This window comes from Aspergillus glaucus (genome assembly GCF_001890805.1).
Source record: "Aspergillus glaucus CBS 516.65 unplaced genomic scaffold ASPGLscaffold_48, whole genome shotgun sequence".
NCBI lineage: Eukaryota > Fungi > Ascomycota > Eurotiomycetes > Eurotiales > Aspergillaceae > Aspergillus > Aspergillus glaucus.
Window position 1 is genome coordinate 14,251 of NW_019170500.1, and position 14,175 is coordinate 28,425.

Below are 14,175 nucleotides of genomic sequence, written 5' to 3' on the forward strand. Positions count from 1 at the left end.
GAAGTCGCGGAAAGTGCAGAGGGAGAAGGAGAAGGCGAGGTTGGAGGCCGAAAAATCGCGAAAAAAAAGAGCGACGAGTGACGTTCAGCCAACGTGCATAATGGGGAAGGCGGTGAACAGTGCCACTTCACCAGGAGAAGTATAGCAGTAAGTATACAAAGTACAATTTAGGCGAATAGTATAACTAGAAACTGGTATTCAATGGAAATATGGTATTTGTTGGGAAGAAAATGGGGGGTTTGCATCCACTGTCTTGCGCGTCTGAGCTGGTGGCACTCATGACTCAATGCTATGGACAATCCATTGTGGAATTCTTTTCATTCGTTATACAATAGCTACTTGTAGTATTGTTTTAGAGAAAGAAAATGTGTTTATAATACATGGTTACATCTCTGACACGAGGATATCAAGACAATCGGTCACCAGCTTCACGGCTGTACACGTCGACGCTGAAAGGTCACCGATTTTGAGAGTAATAAGGCAGGGAAACGTCAATCCATTACATGCTAATCTCTTCCTTCCAAGCAGCATCTGACAGGCCCAATGTCTGCATCAAATTCTGCCATCTGGGTCCACCCCGCTCCTTCCTCCGTAGATATCTGAGCAGCTTCTGGCGCTTGTGGACGAGAAGACGGAGATTCCGCTTGTTGTGCTTGTCCTTGTTCGATGTCTGCAGATGCCGGGACAGGTTGAGGATCTTCGAGGTAAGGACGGCAGCCTGCACTTCGGGGGAGCCCGTATCCGGTCCAACGCGAGGGGTCTTTTCTGGAAGCTCAGTGCCCGATTGGTTCGATACGGCGGTGGGCTTGGGCGGCAGTGTGGTGTCAGTGTTGTGTCGCCCGAATGTCTCAATGCAGTTCTGGATGTTGACGCGGAGACGGTCTTTCGTGTTTCCGTTGTTGATGTTCACAATTCGTCTGATAGCCTCCTCAGTTTTCAGGGCCTCTTCCTCATGTCCCTCCATTGATTCCTTTTCAAGTTGCGGGTCTGCGATGTTGCGGTTCACGTCGGAAATAGGTGATGTCAAGTCTTTGGAAAACTCCAAGGTCTCCTGGATTTCTTCGGGTTTGATGAAGTGATTCGGTTTGGCCTCGATCCCTGCCGGGCCCTGCAATTCGAGTTGAGACTTGATCTGCTGGATGAAAGGTGTGGGCTCGGTTTCAATGGGGTCTCCGAGGGAAGCATCCCGTTCCGCCTCGAGGGCCTGTTGGCGGGACAAGTTTGCGGCCTTGCGCTGGCGAGACTGAGCCGTGGCGAAGGGGTCATGTCGCTTTCTCTCTCTGGTCTCTGCGGAACCAGCTCTGACAGTGGTTTTCGAGGGGTTCAAAGCCAGCGCGGCGAACGGAGTCTGCACATGAGAAGAGCCTGTTCAGTCAGCACCAGAATTTTAATACAATGCATTAGGATAATTTGTACCAGTGAAGGCCTTCAGCGAAGGCTGAAGAGTAAGACGTGGAGGCATGGTGACTGATCAGTAGAGGTGCAATTGCCCGCAAACACCTTTGCTCCCAATCTTTGCTCCTCCGAAATCTCAAAGTCCGCGAATCCGGAGCTAGTCCGTATCGGGTATAGAATCACGTGATTAGTTACGGCTGCCTCAGGCGTGTAGGATGATTGTCGGAACCCTAGCCCTAACGCTCACAACGCCGCAAGCGAAATTCGTCGCCCATCCCGACGCCAAAGTGCGAAAGTTCTCTCCGCCTCGCGTCGACTCTTTTCTCACCCATCACCACCGGCAAGCGCCAGACGATTGATATCTTCAATTTCGCTGTCCTCTGCAAGATCAATCGCCCATCATGGCCCCCTCTCAGCTCCCCCCGATTTTCAACCCCACCCCCCAGGACATTGAGATGCTCCTGGCGGCTCAGTGCCACCTGGGATCCAAGAACCTCCAGGTGCACATGGAGCCTTACCTCTGGAAGCTCCGCCCTGACGGTGTCAACATCCTGAACATCGGCAAGACCTGGTACGAAACAATCTAATTACGGGGAGAGGAGCTGGGAAATTTGGAGAGCTGGATCTAATTCGCGAAACAGGGAGAAGATTGTCCTGGCCGCCCGTATCATCGCTACCATTGACAACCCGGCCGACATCTGTGTCATCTCCGCTCGTCCCTACGGCCAGCGTGCTGTCCTCAAGTTCGCCTCGCACACCGGTGCCACCGCCATCGCCGGTCGTTTCACCCCCGGTAACTTCACCAACTACATCACCCGCTCTTTCAAGGAGCCCCGTCTGATCATCGTTACCGACCCCCGCACCGACTCCCAGGCTATCAAGGAGGCCAGCTACGTTAACATTCCCGTCATCGCTCTTTGCGACACTGACTCCCCCACCGACTTCGTCGACGTTGCCATCCCCACCAACAACAAGGGTCGTCACTCCATTGGTCTCGTCTGGTGGATGCTTGCCCGTGAGGTCCTCCGTCTCCGTGGCACCCTCGCTTCCCGCGAGGCTGAGTGGGACACCGTTGTCGACCTGTACTTCTACCGCGACCCTGAGGCCGAGGAGAACAAGGAGATCGCCGACGAGACCAAGGTCCCCGGTGCTGAGGAGATTGGCCCCGCTGCCGTTGAGTCTGGCTTCGCTGGTGAGAACTGGGACACCCAGGCTCCTGGCGCTGGTGCTCCTGGCACTGCTTTCGCTGCTGCTAGCGCCGTTGGTGCCGCCAGCTGGGACGCCGAGGGTGGCGACTGGGCCGCCAGCTCTGCTCAGCCCGCTGCTGAGAGCTGGGCCGAGACTCAGCCCGCTGAGAACAAGTGGTAGATTACTCTACTGCTGAAAAATAAAAAGAAAAATTGAATGCGGTGACGAGGACAGCCGTTGAAAGGGGCTTTGGTTGGCATAGCGACCCCGGGGGGGTTATATTTTCGTTTTAAATAATTCCACGATCTATTTACGACAAAGAGGAATCGCCCTACAACCGGAAAAGAAAATCCCTTGACATGTCTATCCTAGTTCCTGTTCTGGAAAAACTACTTTCTTTTCGTTTCAAAACTCAAAAAAAGAATCATTTTTCTCACTTCAACGCGCACCCACCCAATTTTTCTACTGGTATCCCCTATCAGCAGTGTCATCCGTTACCTCTCGCCTGTGTTTTTTTTTTTTTTATCCTGTGTCTGTCAACGTCGAGGAGGAATAGCCATATCGACAACAATTGTTCGGCGCTTATGAGGGAAAGATATCCAGATGCTCTACTCTGTCTTGTTTTTTGATGATGTGTTTGAGCTTTTGGGGGAAAGCCCTGTGCTGGCAATTCACAAGGTGGACTTAACCGTTGCCTTGGTTTCTCCTTGTATGTTTTTAGTCGTAATGGAAATGTGCTGCTGATGTATGGTCCATTGTATTCGTAAGATATACTCGGTAGTTTCGTATCATCATCGATGTCGAGGTCTGTCACCGCCTTCCCTTCACTGATTCTACCGGACATATTCCACCGCCTGTCGATGTACCTGGAAAGTCAGGTGACTGGCCCATGCATAGTGCATTCTGCAAACAAAGCATCGTTCAAGGAGATCGGATCTTGGACCATACGTGATCTTCTGCTATATCCAGATATACCGAGGTACATCTTTTTATATCTGTCCTATGTAATAGTACTAGTACAGAGTACTATGTACGGAGTTTATGTATTTATGTACTGCGTAATGACCGTCTCAGATAGATCACGTTAATTTAAGGGCCTCCCGTAAGGCTTAACACAAGCTCTCCTCCATACCTTAACCTTAGCTGCAACCACGCCGGAAACGGTCCTCTGCCTCCGGTCTACAATATTAACAATCCTCTGCCAATACTTCTCTATTACCTCCATCTCAATATCGAATTCACTTCTTCTTCTCGCTTCTATTCTTCTTCTATTCTCCCTGACGTACACACATGACGACGCTTGAAGCGCTTGTCCCCGCGCCGCCACGCTCTGCGACCAGTAGTACTGCTTCCTTCGCCGTGCGCCTTGCGACGTTGCGCACGACTTGAGTTTCCACTTCTCTGCTTCGATTACCTGCATATACATACGCTATACGCCTTACGCCAACCTCATTCTCATTATCCTGTCCGTTCGCATAGTAGGCATGTCCGTCGTTCACTGCCTGTCGTGAGTTCGCATAGAAGAATCCTGAAAGAGACGGATAGTATACAGACAGGAAGAAAAGATACTCAAAAAAGGCATACGAAAATGTCCTCGCTAGGCGCTCCAGGACCATTAATAGACAACCAATGGTCCAAGTTGTCGACCTTCACACAGCAGATCCTCCCACGTCGCTCGCGACCTCGTCCGACCAGAACACTTCTAATCGCGGTCGCCTCGTTTTGCTTATTGCTTCTTTGGCTCCTACAATCATCTGGGGAGGTGAGTTTCACATACCTTGCATGTTATAGCTAGTCTAACTGACATGACAGCCGGCGATCAACTATTGGACGCAATTCCCATCCCTCCATCCATTCCGCACATCCCCCGAAGACGCTTCGATCCTCATCCCGCATAACTCTACCTTGACTCGAAATGATACCCTACCTATCAACCTGGACAAGAACAGTCCGTCCTTTCATGTGGTCATTCCCGCGACACAGCGAACGCCCCCGCTCTGTCGGCTGATCACGTCCGCTATGATCTTGAATTACCCTCCTCCGACATTGATCAACTATGCCAAGTCGCTGCCGGACGGTTCTACGGATTACGATGCCATGGTGGACAAGGTGACGGGGATCTACAACTATTTGTCGGCTAGTCGCCACGTTCACGATCAGGACTTCGTGCTTGTTCTTGATGAGACGGATTTCTTCTTTCAATTGCCGCCGGAGGTGATGATCGGGCGATTCCAGGATCTCCTCCGTGAAAGAAATGCGAAACTGCGCAGGAAGTATGGTCTGGTGGAGATGGGCTCTGATGCCTCGTCAGAAACTGTGCAGAAGTATTCCCAGCGGGTGTTATTCGGCGCAAGCAAGACGTGCGACTTGAGCAAGTTGAACATGTCATTGGACCCTGGTTGCGTCACAGTGCCGCAGTCGGCGATGCCTCCTGATGCGTATGGGTGGAAGACGGATATTGATTCAGACGTTGCGCTGAACCGGCCGCGATGGTTGAATCCCGGCGTGGCAATGGGACAAGTGGCAGACCTTAAACTAGTCTATGGCCAAGTCCTGCAATTCGTGGAGAAGCAGAAACGCATCAAAAACGCCGACCATGTCGCATTGACCCAAATGTACGGACGACAAGAATACATCCGCGAACTAGAACGACAAAGAAGCTCCAACGGCCTCATGGAATGGCTCTACCGCCAAATAGGCATCTCAGACGCAACCAACATCACCGGCGCCGCAGTCCCATACCTAAAATCTGGAGCCCGCTACGAATATGGCATCGGCGTCGACTCCGAATCCCGCATTTTCTTCGACACGACCAACTCCAAACGCGACATGGAATGGCTCCACTACAACAACATCACAAAAACCTCCCTCGTGCAGATGGAACACGGCGTCCCCCGAGAACACCGCCTCCTCCTCCCCTCCGACCTCACCCTCCCCTCCCCCTTCTACCACCCCAACCTCACCAAAGACGAAGTCACCAACCCGCCCTACAACGACACCCTCGACGCCCTCCCCAACCCCAAAAACCGCTCCTGGCGCAACCTCCCCCTCCTCACATACATCCCCTCCGCCTCCGTCCCCGCCCTAATCCACCTCAACGGCAACCGCGTCGCCCGCGACGAGTTGTGGTTAAAAATGTGGTACCAGCCGTGGGCCCGCGCGCTACTGCGCAAGTACATGCGTACACCGCTAGGTTTCGACGTCGCGCAGTCTGCACTGTTGGGCGGACAGGAGTGGTGGGATTTGCGTGGTGGGAAAGGCGGTATTTGGACGGGGCAGGGCGAGTGGATGGATTATGGGGAGGTTTGTAGAGGGTTTGAGAGGGATGTGTTTGAGGATGGGTTTGGGGGTTGGGGGAAGGAGGATGGGAGTGAGGATGGGCCGGTTTATAATCAGTTTGGGAATGTCGTTAAGGGGGGCTAGCTGCCTCTTTTCTTGGTTGTTTGATTGCGTTTTGCCTGCTCAAGTATGGCGTTGGTTGTTTTTGCGGTATATATATGACTAGCTGTATGATAGACCTTGAGATTGAGACGAAATGAACCGAATGCGTATGCAAGGCCCCACACCGCCATCCACACATACTCAATTCTGCCGGCAAAACCAACTTTTTCAATTCCCTCCGCCATCACCATCTCAATCTTCACTTCACCATATCCAAGCCCATACATACAATTCCATTCAAAATGAGGGTAAGCCTCCCTCCCACATCGCATCGTGCCCTCTCCCTCCCTCCTTCCCCAAAACAACAACAACTAACAAGCAAGCACAGATAATCGACCCCCAAAGCGCAACCCTCTCCAACATCGAAGTCCTAGCACACATAACCTCCCACCCACCCCGGCGCCCCCCAAACCCACCCCCCAACACAAACCCCCGAAACTTCACCCCCAGCCCGGACCTCCGCGACCACAACACCGTCATCAAGGAAATCCACAACTACGTCTCCCGGCTCTCGCCGCATCTACTCGGTTATCCGCGCTATGTGCATGAGGAGGATATGAAGCGGTTGGAGGAGATGGAGGCGTTGGTGCAGGGGCCATGGCAGGGGCAGGTTGTTGGTAAAGGGGGGAGGGATTTGGGGCCTACGGAGATGGATAGGCGGCTTGGGGGGTTGGTTAGGGGGTTAAGGCCGTTTGGGTTGACGAAGGGGGAGGTTCTTGTGATTTTGAATTTGGGGGTTGGGTTTTTACAGGCGAGTGCTGAGGGGGAAGGTGAGGATGGTGGGGAGCAGGGTGGTGAGGGTGAGGAGCAAATGGAGGTTGATCATGATCAGGGCGAGGTTAATGGGGTAGCAGGGGAAGAAGGGCAAGAGGAAGGCGAGGGGGAACTTCCGGCGGAGGATTATGGTGCGTTGGCACTTTTGGATACGGTTATTGAGGAGAGGGAGGAGAGGTTGTCGAATGAGGATGTTGCGCAGGTGTTGGCTGTTATTCGGGAGGCTTTGGGGCCTGGGAGTTCGTGATTGGGATTTAGTCTACCTGCATCGGTTATGATTTATGGATCTTGTAATTGCATCTTTAAAGAACGACTACGACCAAAGTTGAATGAAGCAATATTATTCACAGTACTGCCTTAACCAACAAGCACCTCTGCGCCATGGATAGATCTGTATATCTCATCCCGTAAATACCACCCAACAATAAATCAATCAAAATGGAAACAGATGGCAAACACATAGGAACGAAAAAAGAAAAGCGAGTCCAACAAACCCACGGCGTGTGATATCATACAAAATGAGAAAGGTCTTGAGCAGCAATCACTTTTATAGAAAGGGAAAATTTTTAAGCATCGCTCTTCCGCTTCTTCTTCTTCTTCTTCTCGCCATCGTCCGCGGCCTCGGACTCATCTTTCCTCTTGCGCTTCTTCTCGTCGTCGTCCTTGGACGACTTCTTGGATTCCTTCTTGGACTTCTTCAGATCCTTCTTGCTGACTGCGGTCGGGTTGCCGTCCGCGTCGAATGTGATCTCGCCTCGTTCGAGCTTGCGCTGGTATCTCTTCACGCTCAGACCGGCCTTTTCTGCTGCCTTTTCGAGTTCGGGGTCCTTGCTCTTCTTGGACTTCTTCTTGCCTGAGTCGGAGTCGGAGTCGGAGTCGGACTCTTCCTCACCAGCGTCGGCCATCTCCTCGTCCTGGACTTCCTCGATGAGCTTCTTGTCGCCCTTGGACTTCTTGGTCGAGGCAGGCTCGTCACTGTCAAGAGCGTCGGCGTCGGCGTTGTATTTCCGGGCTTCGTTGAGCTCGAACTTCTTGGGCTGGACGGCGGCGCCGTTGGGGGCGATGGCAACACCGCGGGGCTTGATGGGCTTGCCTTCCATACCGGCGAGCTTGCGCTCAAGGTTGTAGCGGGCTTCCGTACCGAGGGCGGACTTGTCCTCCTCGGTAGCGTCATCGTCCCACTCGGCGAGAGCGTCGACACGCAGACCAAGCGAGGCCTTGGCGGCGAGCACTCTTGCCATCTTACCCTTGTTCTTACCGGTGGCCTGGCCGATCAGCGAAGCGTGGTAGATGAGACCGTACTTGGGGGTGTCGTGCTTGGTCTTCAAGGCACGGAACAGGGCCTTCTCGGCACCAAGGATCTGGAGGGTAGAGGCAGGGCTCTTGGAGAGGTTGGTAAGGCTACCGGCGTGGGCAATGAGACGAGCGCCAACCAAGTCGCCAACAAGGGCAGTCAGGTTGGGTGCGATCGCGTTCATACGCGAAGTGAGGTAGCTGGCAAGCTGCTGACGGTACTCAGAGAAACCGACAACCTGTTCGGCCAAAGCCTGGATGTTCTCCAAGTCCTCCTGGCTGATCTCAGTACCCATGGAGCGGTCCGCGGCGTTCTTGACGGCACCCTCAATCTCCTCGGGCAGGATCTCGGCAAGATCGGACGACTCCCAGTTGGCACGCATACCCATCTTCAGAACAAGGCGCGCGTAGGCAAGGTTGTCGTTCAAAATCTTGGCCAATTCAGGGAAATGCCATCCGTACCATTCCTTCACACGCATGGCATAGGTGTTCAACTCCTTGTCCAAGTCGTCCAGGAGGGCAATGGCCTGGACAATCATAGTGTCGATCTTGTCGGGCGAGAACTTCAACTTGTGTCTGGCAAGAGAGTGCGACAGACCGAGAGACATCGTAGACATATCCTGGGGAAGGAGACCAGGGATTAATGTAGGCAGGTGCTCACGGATGGCACGGTAGATGTCGGTGGTGGACGAGTCGGCAATCAATTGAATAGAAAGGTCGGGAAGCTTGCCAATGGCGTTACCTTTACAATTATATCAGTCAGTTCTCTGTATCTCTGCCAAACACGCGACAATCACTTCACATACCCAGCTTGGGGTCCGCAACGGCCAAAGACACCTTCTTCTCATCCTTGATCTCGTCAAGCAGGCTGGCGAGACGAGGAGAAACCTTTCCTTCAACGAGAGAAGCAACTTCCTCCAGAGCAGTAGCGGCGCTGTCGAATTTCTTGAAGCTCTTCAGCTTAAGCCTATAGCTCTGTTAGCGCGTTGAAAAATTTTTCCACTGCAACCAGTGCACAATTTTCTCTCGTCCAATGGAAAAAAATAACAAGGCAGACTCACAGGTTCGACACGCCCTCAGGAGTAGAGGCCTCAGCAGCCAGATCATCCTTCTTGAGGATCTTCTTGTCCTTGGCCTTCAGCAGGGCATAACCTGCGCTGGTTTCGGTGAGGATGAACAGCGTCATGATGGACGGCCACTGCTCTCAACTGTTACAGTAATTGAACAGTGAGAAATAAGAATAGAAAAGAAATAATAAGGCCGGAGTAGCAGCAACGACCGATGGGCGAAACGACGGGGTTGTGTTGGAGAGTGTCGTCTGCTGCTTTTTTTACTGCTGGCGGGAATTTTTGCAGCAAAACTCAAAAAGTTGAAAAAAAGCGAGGCTGTGGCTAGTGCTGTGGCGGTGGCTTATGTAATGCGATCCCCGACACATGGACAAGACGTATGCGGACACCTGCTGTACGGAGTATCTCAGGGCATTCAATCTTGTTGCAATCATGGAGGGCTTGTTCTTCAACATTAACGGCGGGTATGTGTGCTCTAATTTTCGCTGTGCTTCTTATTGGGGAGGTGCCTGAGCTGACACTCACAGCTACATCGAGGGGATTGTTCGAGGGTATCGGAACAGCCTCCTCAGCAACCAACACTACAACAACCTGACCCAATGCGAGAGCATCGATGGTAAGCTTGCTTGATTTCCCAGAAATACACCTTGTGAGAGAACCGGTCTAACTCGCGCAGATGTCAAGCTCCAGCTGGCTCCCGCATATGGCGACTTCCTCGCCTCCCTCCCCCCAAACCCCTCGACCTCCGCGCTCGCTGGTAAAATGACCGACAAGCTCGTAGCCGAATTCCGGTACCTGCTCGCCCAAGCCACCGGCTCCACGGCCAGATTCCTCCAATACCTCACCTACGGCTACATGATCGATAACATCGCGCTGCTTATCACAGGGACACTGCACGAGCGCGACACGAGAGAACTCCTGGAGCGCTGCCACCCGCTAGGCTGGTTCGAGACCCTTCCAGTCCTCTGCGTCGCCACGAACATCGAGGAGCTGTATAATTCGGTTCTGGTTGAGACGCCGCTGGCGGGTTACTTCAAGGAGTCTCTGAGCCATCAGGATCTGGACGAGTTGAATATCGAGATTGTCCGGAACATGCTGTACAAGAACTATCTCGAGGACTTTCATGACTTTGTCAACACGCATCCGGATTTCAGCGGTACGCCTACGCAGGATGTCATGTCGGAGATTCTGCAGTTCGAGGCGGACCGTCGCGCGATCAATATTACCCTGAACTCCTTCGGAACCGAGCTGTCGAAGCAGGAGCGGAGAAAGCTATACCCCGAGTTCGGAAAGCTGTACCCCGAGGGCTCATTGATGCTCTCGCGGGCTGATGATCTCGAGGGTGTCACACTCGCCGTGAGCGTAAACGCAGACTACAAGAACTTCTTCGACGCCGTGGGCATGACTGGCGGCGGTGGTGGATTCGGCAGTGGCTCGGACGGAAAGAGCCTGGAGGACTTGTTCTATCAGAAAGAGATGGAGCTGTCCAAGGTTGCTTTTACCCGCCAATTCACTCCGTCTATCGTCTACGCATGGATGAGATTAAAGGAGCAGGTGAGTGACTCCGTTAATTCCATTGGTTGACATGTCGAGCTTACAGGGATACAGGAAATCCGAAATGTCACCTGGATCTCGGAGTGCATTGCGCAGAACCAGAAGGAGAGAATAGGAAACTTCATATCCGTGTTCTAAGCAGCGTACTCTATTTTCCTTGTTTTTGTGTTCCGTCCTTTTCATATCGAGTACCCAGTTTCTAGTAATGAGCGCATCGACTGCTTGTTTCCGTGAGCTTTGTTTTATTGTTGTTTAGGCGTTTGGAGAAATGCTTCTTTATGCTGTTCTATAGGAAATAAGTTTATGAATTTGCAGCTTTCCTTTTCTTTTGAAGTGTCGTTCGATGGCTTATGTTAAAATTCTAGAGACTAGTATGCTAGATAGCCAATTGATTTCATTCATAGCGTTAACCAGATGAGAAAGCTATGCCAGAAATAGTGTGAACACAAGATCTATGTCAAAAAAAAAGTTTCCTGTTTCCTGTTTCCTGTTGTCTTCATATATGACCTTTAAATCATTAAAAAGAGTATTTTTGCTTTTTGTTTGCTGAGAAGAATCGTTCCAAATCATTCATATTGGCAAAAAGAGAACACCGGTATATCGAATCAAATCAAATCAAATCAATCGTACTGGAAGAGCACACTGATACTCTCTCCGTGGTGAACACGGCGAATAGCCTGTAAATTACTCAATTAATAACCCGTCAATGTAACATGGTGTAATAAAATAACTCACCTCGGCAAAAACATGACCAACTTCCAGAACCTCCAGCTTGGGGCATCGGCGCAAGTGTTCTGATTGGTCGACGCTGTTGGTCACGACGACCTTATCGAGGGCACTGGCGTTGATGCGGTCAATGGCGTCTCCGCTCAGGATTCCGTGCGTGATCAGGGCGATGACTTTGGCGGCGCCTTCCTTCTTGACAAGCTTGGCGGCGCGGGTGATGGTGTTGGAGGTGTCTGCGAGGTCGTCGACGAGAATGGCTGTGCGATCTCGTACGTCTCCGACCAGCATCATGGTCGCGTTTTGGCGGTCTGTGATCTTTGTTGGGCGGCGTTCCTAGTAACGTTAGATAGTTCAATCAATATGGCGCGAAAGAGACATACCTTGTGAATCAAAGCAAAGTCAATGCCCATCGAGTCTGCGATCGCAGTAGCGCGCTTGGCACCACCCGCATCCGGACTGACAATGACGGCTTGCTTGTAGTTGGGAATGTTTTGCGCAATGTAGCTCTTGAGAAGCGGTCTCCCGTACAAGTTGTCCACAGGAATGTCAAAGAATCCCTGGTACTGGGGATCGTGAAGATCCATGGTGATGATGTGATCTGCTCCAGCGCAAGTAAGCAGGTCCGCGACCAAGGTACCCGCCTGCGCAACCCATTGCCTGTATCCGGGGCGCGGTTGGAAATCGTGGACCTTCAACGAAGAAGTGTTGCTGGCGTTGTCATCAATGACGACGTTCGAGGCAGCAGCCCGGCTGGAATCCGACTTCAACGAATCCAGGGTGTCGCTGCGAGGCAGCCCGTTCGCGGGGCGCTTGTTGTTGAACTCCTCTAATTGAGCTTTCGCAACGCCCTTTTGCAAGCTTTCAGCGTTGTTCGTCCCATTGCCACCGGGGAGCGGGGTTGGTGGGGTACTCTCGAAGGTGAAGCCATTGCTGGAGCCTGGCTTGCCAGCAGGCGGAGCTTTGGCGAGGGGGGCTCCGGATTTGTTGTAGGGGATATCGCTCTGGCGGGAGTAGGGGAACAATGGGACAACCGCGGTCACACGGTTAGCGGATGCGGTCTTGCAGGCCGAAATGGTAATAAGCAGTTCCAGCAACATGTCGTTGACCTTTCCACCACCGGATTGGATAATGTAGACATCTTTCCCACGGACCGACTCCTTGACTTCAACTCTGGTTTCGCCCACAGCGAACTTCGAAAGCAAGACATCCGCAGGGGGTATCCCCAGAACGCTGCAAATCTGTTGAGTCAAGTGTGGGTGGGAGGTACCCCCAATGACGCAAATATTTCGGACCATTGTCGACGAATGAGCGCTTCAATAAGACTGCGAGAGGTCGGAGAGGGAGTAAGGGGGGGTTATAGGAGGACGAGGAGGAAATCTCAGAAGGCGGAGACAAGGAAGAGGTGTCGATGGGGAGGAAAGGTTCCGGGAGTAGTAGGCGATCAGGACCGGTGAAAGGTGGTAGCGGCGGTAGAAAGGAAATTCAAACAGGTTGGACAAAGACGAATGGAATTGAAAGGCCACTATCTCATGGCGGAAGACGCAAACTGAGCAAACGATGAGGATATGACCGAGGACTGGTTAGAGATGGGGAAGTCGGCATTGAAATCCAAAAACCAACTGAAGTCAGGCCCAGGGAAGAAAAAAAAAAAGCCTCGTTAGTGGAACCTCGGGGTAATGCATTATAGCCTCAGGCATAAATTGCCGTTTTAGGCTAGCGGGTGTCCGAAATAGGAAAAAGACAAGGCAGTAATGAACGAATTTGACGATATCCAGGGAATTGTATAGGCTGCCAGTTGTCTTAGAGGCAATAGAAGTGTCATGCTGATCTGTGTCTGCCTGCTCCCCGGTTACATCGAAGCTCTAGAAGCACACAGTCTGGATTGGCCTAGATACAGGACCAGATTCAAGGTGCACAGCTAAAAGCCCAAAAAACAGAGAAGAAAAAAGACCCAGAAGATGAATTCCTATTGCTCCATTCCCGGACGTCGTTATGATACAAGAACAACTTTTCTGTAGTAAAAATGCAGACATGCGCATACGCCTTTGCATGTCTGTATGCTTCAGCAGGGACATTAGTTTTAGTCGCCCGTTCCGACTTCCCTGTAACAATAAGTTAGCACTCGTCCTTATAAGACTCTCTAGGGAGATAGGGAGGCGGGGGAAGGGAGCATCGCTCACAGATCCAGTTGGACGCCATTACTGATCCCATAATCCTCTAGTGTAAGATGATCCTTGAATGGTCGTTCACCCTGGCGCTTCAGTAGAATCTCATGCGGTTCACGTCCAATGCGCGCGGCCACCTGTGCTTTGAACAATTCTGCAAAACAGTTAGAGATATCGGCCATTCGCGAAAGATGCGGAGGGGCGTACTAATCGGGTCAGACGCAAGACACGGGATCGCAGCCTTCGTTCCCAGACGGTCATTGACATTGACAACAATCATGGGCTCCGCAGACTGTGCAGCAACCGCGGCCTTCTTTTCCCTCTTCTCTCTCTTCCTCTCCCGCTTTTCCTCCTTCTCATCACGCTCTGTCCGTTCCCGAGCCCGATCACCGTCTCTGCGATCACCATCCCTATGCCGGTCTCCGTATCGATCTGAATCGTGATCTCGATCCCTCCGTGGCGAGCGTGGCCGATCTCCTCCTCTGTACCCGCGCTCTAATTTGCGGTCGTCGCCTGCGCCTCTAGAATCATCGTCGTCGCGTCGTTTTTCCTTCCATCGGAACCCGCCTGTG

The 14,175-nt window shown here is 52.2% G+C and overlaps 8 protein-coding genes across 8 annotated transcripts; 4 read left to right on the forward strand and 4 right to left on the reverse strand.

Annotated features, from left to right (window-relative positions):
• Positions 1–499: 499 nt before the first annotated feature.
• Positions 500–1,462, reverse strand: ASPGLDRAFT_138759 (mitochondrial 37S ribosomal protein uS15m; the record flags this gene model as incomplete). The annotated part of the gene is made up of 2 exons (XM_022541639.1): positions 500–1,365; positions 1,417–1,462. 2 exons carry the CDS (start codon positions 1,460–1,462, stop codon positions 500–502), a joined length of 912 nt encoding a protein of 303 aa, XP_022395188.1.
• Positions 1,463–1,732: 270 nt separating this feature from the next.
• rps0 (40S ribosomal protein uS2) lies at positions 1,733–3,208 on the forward strand. Its single transcript, XM_022548022.1, has 2 exons — positions 1,733–1,966; positions 2,037–3,208. The coding sequence occupies exons 1-2, from the start codon at positions 1,797–1,799 to the stop codon at positions 2,761–2,763; spliced, it is 897 nt and encodes a 298-aa protein (XP_022395189.1). The 5' UTR covers positions 1,733–1,796; the 3' UTR covers positions 2,764–3,208.
• A 529-nt stretch (positions 3,209–3,737) lies between these two features.
• On the forward strand, positions 3,738–6,206 carry ASPGLDRAFT_182535 (glycosyltransferase domain-containing protein). The gene is made up of 2 exons (XM_022543032.1): positions 3,738–4,345; positions 4,396–6,206. The coding sequence occupies exons 1-2, from the start codon at positions 4,172–4,174 to the stop codon at positions 6,004–6,006; spliced, it is 1,785 nt and encodes a 594-aa protein (XP_022395190.1). The 5' UTR covers positions 3,738–4,171; the 3' UTR covers positions 6,007–6,206.
• Positions 6,207–6,245: 39 nt separating this feature from the next.
• ASPGLDRAFT_53596 (uncharacterized protein) lies at positions 6,246–7,154 on the forward strand. The gene is made up of 2 exons (XM_022548023.1): positions 6,246–6,272; positions 6,353–7,154. Exons 1-2 carry the CDS (start codon positions 6,267–6,269, stop codon positions 7,043–7,045), a joined length of 699 nt encoding a protein of 232 aa, XP_022395191.1. The 5' UTR covers positions 6,246–6,266; the 3' UTR covers positions 7,046–7,154.
• Positions 7,155–7,231: 77 nt separating this feature from the next.
• nop58 (RNA-processing protein NOP58) lies at positions 7,232–9,379 on the reverse strand. Its single transcript, XM_022540194.1, has 3 exons — positions 9,153–9,379; positions 8,898–9,058; positions 7,232–8,833 (listed from the first exon to the last, which is right to left on the reverse strand). The coding sequence occupies exons 1-3, from the start codon at positions 9,275–9,277 to the stop codon at positions 7,365–7,367; spliced, it is 1,755 nt and encodes a 584-aa protein (XP_022395192.1). The 5' UTR covers positions 9,278–9,379; the 3' UTR covers positions 7,232–7,364.
• A 211-nt stretch (positions 9,380–9,590) lies between these two features.
• Positions 9,591–10,850, forward strand: ASPGLDRAFT_138803 (H(+)-transporting V0 sector ATPase subunit d; the record flags this gene model as incomplete). Its single annotated transcript, XM_022541644.1, has 4 exons — positions 9,591–9,622; positions 9,686–9,774; positions 9,835–10,712; positions 10,767–10,850. 4 exons carry the CDS (start codon positions 9,591–9,593, stop codon positions 10,848–10,850), a joined length of 1,083 nt encoding a protein of 360 aa, XP_022395193.1.
• A 482-nt stretch (positions 10,851–11,332) lies between these two features.
• Positions 11,333–12,733, reverse strand: ASPGLDRAFT_138799 (ribose phosphate diphosphokinase subunit PRS5; the record flags this gene model as incomplete). Its single annotated transcript, XM_022541643.1, has 3 exons — positions 11,333–11,389; positions 11,448–11,771; positions 11,819–12,733. The coding sequence occupies 3 exons, from the start codon at positions 12,731–12,733 to the stop codon at positions 11,333–11,335; spliced, it is 1,296 nt and encodes a 431-aa protein (XP_022395194.1).
• Positions 12,734–13,614: 881 nt separating this feature from the next.
• Positions 13,615–13,883, reverse strand: ASPGLDRAFT_138824 (ubiquitin-like protein HUB1; the record flags this gene model as incomplete). Its single annotated transcript, XM_022541647.1, has 2 exons — positions 13,615–13,757; positions 13,811–13,883. The coding sequence occupies 2 exons, from the start codon at positions 13,881–13,883 to the stop codon at positions 13,615–13,617; spliced, it is 216 nt and encodes a 71-aa protein (XP_022395195.1).
• Positions 13,884–14,175: the final 292 nt, after the last annotated feature.

What these genes read in the sequence shown, in the direction of transcription:
- rps0 (XM_022548022.1), top strand. Translation starts at nt 1,797, where the DNA reads ATGGCCCCCTCTCAGCTCCCCCCGATTTTCAACCCCACCCCCCAGGAC. An exon ending in CTGAACATCGGCAAGACCTG is followed by an intron (nt 1,967 to 2,036) that starts GTACGAAACAAT and finishes TTCGCGAAACAG; the next exon opens with GGAGAAGATTGTCCTGGCCG.
- ASPGLDRAFT_182535 (XM_022543032.1), top strand. Translation starts at nt 4,172, where the DNA reads ATGTCCTCGCTAGGCGCTCCAGGACCATTAATAGACAACCAATGGTCC. An exon ending in TCCTACAATCATCTGGGGAG is followed by an intron (nt 4,346 to 4,395) that starts GTGAGTTTCACA and finishes CTGACATGACAG; the next exon opens with CCGGCGATCAACTATTGGAC.
- nop58 (XM_022540194.1), bottom strand. Translation starts at nt 9,277, where the DNA reads ATGACGCTGTTCATCCTCACCGAAACCAGCGCAGGTTATGCCCTGCTG. An exon ending in CCTGAGGGCGTGTCGAACCT is followed by an intron (nt 9,059 to 9,152) that starts GTGAGTCTGCCT and finishes ACAGAGCTATAG; the next exon opens with GCTTAAGCTGAAGAGCTTCA. An exon ending in CGTTGCGGACCCCAAGCTGG is followed by an intron (nt 8,834 to 8,897) that starts GTATGTGAAGTG and finishes ATAATTGTAAAG; the next exon opens with GTAACGCCATTGGCAAGCTT.